This window comes from Merops nubicus, unplaced genomic scaffold (genome assembly GCF_000691845.1).
Source record: "Merops nubicus isolate BGI_N331 unplaced genomic scaffold, ASM69184v1 scaffold27463, whole genome shotgun sequence".
Lineage (NCBI taxonomy): Eukaryota > Metazoa > Chordata > Aves > Coraciiformes > Meropidae > Merops > Merops nubicus.
Genome location: NW_008597287.1, coordinates 5,251 through 10,434, shown reverse-complemented (window position 1 = coordinate 10,434; position 5,184 = coordinate 5,251). Strand labels below are relative to the sequence as shown.

The 5,184-nt window shown below is 36.1% G+C and overlaps 1 protein-coding gene across 1 annotated transcript in view; it reads right to left on the bottom strand.

Annotated features, from left to right (window-relative positions):
• Window positions 1–323: 323 nt before the first annotated feature.
• The window catches only part of LOC103769463, a 9,895-nt gene continuing 5,034 nt past the window's right edge, over window positions 324–5,184 (bottom strand). The window contains exons 4-6 of the mRNA XM_008936660.1: window positions 4,921–5,058; window positions 2,494–2,688; window positions 324–1,789 (exon numbers count right to left, since the gene is read on the bottom strand). Of these exons, the coding sequence (XP_008934908.1) occupies window positions 324–1,789; window positions 2,494–2,688; window positions 4,921–5,058 (1,799 nt within the window). The remainder of the gene's footprint in view (window positions 1,790–2,493; window positions 2,689–4,920; window positions 5,059–5,184) is intronic.

Sequence of the window (5,184 nt, the reverse complement as noted above, 5' to 3'; positions counted from 1 at the left end):
TACAAAAAAATAACTCAGTGTTCTTCCCAATGAACTGCACCTTCAATACCTAGAACGTTTCAAGAAGTCTAATGGTGTTTATAGAATCTTGTACATGCAAAACTTACATACTAAAGCTCAAGACTTTGTGAAAGCCAAAACTGTTAAATTGTCTGTGAAAATGCAGCAAAAATAATGATATTCAGTGCAACAGCTTAAAAGTCCACATACAAATTTGCTATCAAACATTGAGAATTGTGATATGTCAATTAAAAAAAATAAAAATCAATTCTGGATTATAAATAGGTCCTATACAACAATTTTTTTTTTCTCCCCCTTCTTCACTACTGTCTTGTAAAAGACTTTTTTTGATTAGCTTTCACAATATCATCAGGAGACGCTGACTGGAAGTCAAATGGTGCTATGGCTAATAAAGGACCAGTTTCCTTGGGTTTTATATCTTGCACTTGTCTGCTGTACAGGAAGGCTTTATGCATACCAACTGTGCGCCGCTTGTAACCTTTCGGAGGGTAACGGAGACACAAGGTTAAGGCAAAAGCTGAGGGTCTTGCACGCAGCGCCTTCATCCACGAAAGCGACAAATCCCGGCTCTTAGGAGCGAGCCCCCTTTTCGTTTTTTTATTTGCTTTGTCAAAGCCAGAACATTTTCCTTGTTTTTCTTTTATAAGCTTGGGTTCGGGGTTTAAGGTATGTGACTGCCCTACCACATTTTGTTCTGCAGACGTATCTGCATTTTTTATGAGGATGCTTAAATCTATGCTGGTTCCTTTAGAAGGCCTCGACTCAGTTACATTGAGCATGGGGAAGTCTGTCCTTTGTTGAGTTTTATCTATTTCAATAGTCTCTGCTATTAAATCTGAGAGCGATAAACTCTCAGCCTCCTTTGGTGGAGAAACTTTAGAGAGAGCTAGAGAAGACAAAGATCCTGTTAGCTCTGGCATCCCACACGAAGTTTGGGGTTGACTTACTAGCTGAGATAATGGTGAAGTTCCCAATTTCATGTCAGCGAAGCTTGCTGCTGACTGGGCATAAAGATCAGCCAAAGAGTAACAGTGGCTAGCAGTGCTTTCCTGGTGCTCCTGAAGTAAGTCAGCCAATGATGTACTTCCAGACCTTAACACTGACAAAGCAGCCATGTCTGAAGAGGGGCTTTCTTTTTTTCTGCTTTGCATAACTGAAGAAAAATTTTCAAGATGTTCATTCTTTCTATCTACAGTATGACTGACTTCGTTATCAAGAGCCAATTTTCCTAAAGCACTTGTTAAACATGGAGAACTGTAAAAATTCATATGACTACTACAATCAGAAGTATTTGAGGAAACAAGAGGAATGCTCTCTTCAGGACTCAGAGAATCACAAACCACACTCTGCATCAGCAAGGATTTCAAGTCCTGCATTTCCCTGCATTGCAACTTCTTAGAAGAAGAATTTCCAGATGGGTTACTTCCTACACTAAAGTAAACATCTTCACGGTCAGGAATCGAAGCTACAGAATTAGCACTTTCTGGTAGCTGCTTCTCTGCCTGTCTATTCACAGGTTCACAAAATGATCCTTCACACAAATCATCAGTGAAAGAGGATGACAGAACAAGTGAAGAGTATTTCAATCCCTTCCTTTCAGATGAAGGTATATTGGATTTTTCAGCATTAAGAGGCATTTTGTCATTTGTAATTAAAGGGTAACAAGATGAACCACTTTTGGCTGTCAAGTTTCCAAACTCAGGTTTGTTGGTGTTGTCAGCAACACTTTTTACTGCACAAGACAAACTGTCTGTATCAGTACACATTTCTGGACAACAAAGTAAGTCACCTTACCTTACAATAGCCAATAATTTTCAGATGGAAGTGCAGTCCCAATGAAATATTCCGGTTTTTTTTTTTTTTAAAGTTGGCAGCAGCAGCAACAGCAATTAAAAAAAAAAAAAAAAAAGAAACATGAAAAGGCATTTCATTACTAAGTGTTAGCCAAAGATATGCAATGTTCTACAATTAATTTACAGTATCTAAAGAAATACCTAAGAAACTTTAAGAACCAGCAAAGAACACCAGTGAAGATTACAAAGCCATAAGGATAAATTAAAAATAAGAAAGTTACAGAAAAGATGCTACCAAAAAAGGAAGGTATTGAGGATGGGAGAAGTCAGTTCATCAAACAAATAATGGAAATGTATAAAACTCAAAGGTATTGCCCAACTTTTAGGACATGTACTCAATCAGCTAAGTCATATATTAGAAATCAGAAATTTACCGTGAACTGCAGACAGTTGCAGTTTGAATTTAAGCTGACACTTAGGTTTTATTTTGACTTCTGTCTCAAGAAAAGATACTGTTTCCTTTAAATGTTTTTAGAACACAGAAGAGCAAGTTTGTCTTTTCTAATTTTCTAATAAATGACTAATGCAATAACAAGCATCTTCATAGCTTGTAAAGCCAAAATTAGACTGTACGTAGAAATGAATCATCTTGAATGTAAACAATTAAATAGAAGTATACCTTTTGTCATCTTTCCTACAACCACGGTTTCTTCCTGGGGGGTCTTCATGTTTTGCTTACTCTCTTTCGAAAGCACAAGATGCAAAGCCTTCTCTGGATCAAATCCACTATCCAGTACTGCTTGCACCATTGCTTCCTCTGGTACAGACTCTGCCAAAACTTCTCTCATTTGATCAAGGCATGAATTAAGACGGGCTAAAAGAAACACATAACTGTTATAAGCTGCACCAAAAAAAAAAAAAAATATCTTAAGTGGCCCAACCACTAGCACCAGATATCTGATTAACAAAAATAGGAGCAAAACATCACAGTAAGAGATAAACACTCTAGAAATTAATTTCAATCTTACACATTGCGATGATAAACTTTGCCCAAGAACACTGTATTTGGCCAATTTCAGATACTGCTATAAGGAAAATATCACTATTTAGTATAAAGTCTCAATACTTAAATACTTTGCTGTTGTAAAGTTAACTATCTTCACTGCAGAGAAGAAATATAAATAATCACCTTAAAATTAACCAAAGTAAATTTAGTAAATCAACATGGAATCCCATTGAACTGCCCATTTGAAGTGTTTACAGATGCTATTATTAACACCCAAAGTAAAACAACATTTTCAGGGGCCTCAGACCTTAACAACTTAAAACTGTGGATCAACATCTCAGGTTTTAAACTACCTGCAATCTCTATTTTTCCAGAAACTGTAATATATTTTTTGACTGATAAAATAAATTTTCTTCAGAGCTCATTTTTGCAACTAGTATAAGCCTTGTCTAAGGTAAATTTCTTTAGTCTAAACTTGCTGCACAACAAGAGACTGAAAGTTCACCAGGCTCTCACTCACTGGAAGTAGTATGGTGATCAGACATAAGAACACAAGAGAACAGAAGAAAATCTTTCCAAATATGACAGTTTCTGCCAGTCTGGATTTTAGAAAATGGGAACTGAACAGGAAGGCAACTACAGATTCTTTATTTGAACACCTCCTCAAAGACTGTGATGTTTAAAGAACTTTGCTAAAGAAATTCAACTCCACAGAATTCCAACTTCCTCGAGGTTACTTAAATCAGTAACGTTGATCCATAATCCAAATAGCAAGTGAATGTTCCCCAGACATTTGCTCTGCAAAACCAGTACTGGCAGAGTTCTGCATGATGTGCTGGTTACCCAAGGCTCAACAAGGAGTCTTGCCAAACTCGTCACCACCACACTGACTGTAACCTGTTATTTTGTATTAATGGCCAACACTGCACACTATGCCAAACAGAACAGGTCTTGTGGGACTGCTGCTGTTTTCACAGTAGAAATGTTTTTTTATAGGTTTCATTTACATCTTTTTTTAAGTCCAGAATATTAATTTCCTTCGTGATCCAATAACAATTTTTAACTGATTGAGTCTGCAAAAGCATTCTGAAAAGCCAGCATACAGTATTATCTAGGTCATCTAATAATGTGGATATATAATAATAATGCCTTCTACAGCATTATTTCCTGCTTGAAAAACATGTACATTACACCTCAATTTATCATATTTACCCATATCTCTACACATTAGCATAGCTTCTACAAATTTACTTGACATAGAATCTAGGTAGAATAAAACCAATCTATTGCTTCTGAATTGTCTGCAACTTGTGTTCAATAGCAAACTTAATTCATGCATTTTATTGTCTATTCACTCATCAACACACTTTACTCAGATCATAATAATTTAAAAACAAACAAACATCATATTATTCCCAGAACATAAAAACTAAGTCAAGTATTAATCCTTAGGACTGTGGATCTTTTTCACAAAGTATGTAATTAAGCTACCAGGCAGCAAGTTTAAAAAACAAAAGCAAGTATTTCTTCCCCAACCACTCAGCTCAGAACTTGGCTTGTAATATGGAATTCGTAACTGCAAGACCAAACAAAAACCAAAGTCTAATGAATTCAAAACAGGATAAGAAAAGATTGTAGAGGATACAGGTATCTAAAGATCTTGGCTGCTGATTCAAGGACATGTGCGGTTTTGAAAACCTCCTGAATACTGCTAATTGCCATAATCTGGAATGTAATACAAGCAAAATACAAGCAATACAACTACTCTGTTTCTAATAGTCTTCCCCGAGCAGCCATTTGCCAAGTCAGGACCCTGAGCTACATGGATGCTTAGCCTGAGCCAGTACAGTTGATCTTACATTTCAGTTTTATATCAAATCTCATTATTCTAATAAGAAACTAAGAACAAATTTCAATGTGTGCAACCAAGTTATAAGAATTACACAAAAGTAGTTACAAACTTGCAGAACCACCACTGAAGCCATGCTTACAAAAGGTAATATTCTATAAGATTACAGAATTGTGAGCAGCGTCAGTCAAGTAACAAACACTAATTTAAGACTATTTTAGTTCAGAGAACTATTTCTCTTCTATAGTTACCTCTATCAACTTCAGTCAACTGACGGCCAGATGTGAAATAATCAGCAGTATCTTCTGTACCTTCATAGCCATATTCTTCTTCTAACGGCTCAGCAAATGCCGCTGGTTTGTCTCTTCTGGAGTAGATAAACTGAGCTGCTGCATTAGGTAAAACACAAAGTATTAAAAAAAATAAAAAAGTCAAAACTTTTTTCCTCTTTTGGATACACAACATTATTTAAAGGGAAAGAAACATTATCACGCTGACCGGCTGCCGTGGTTTGT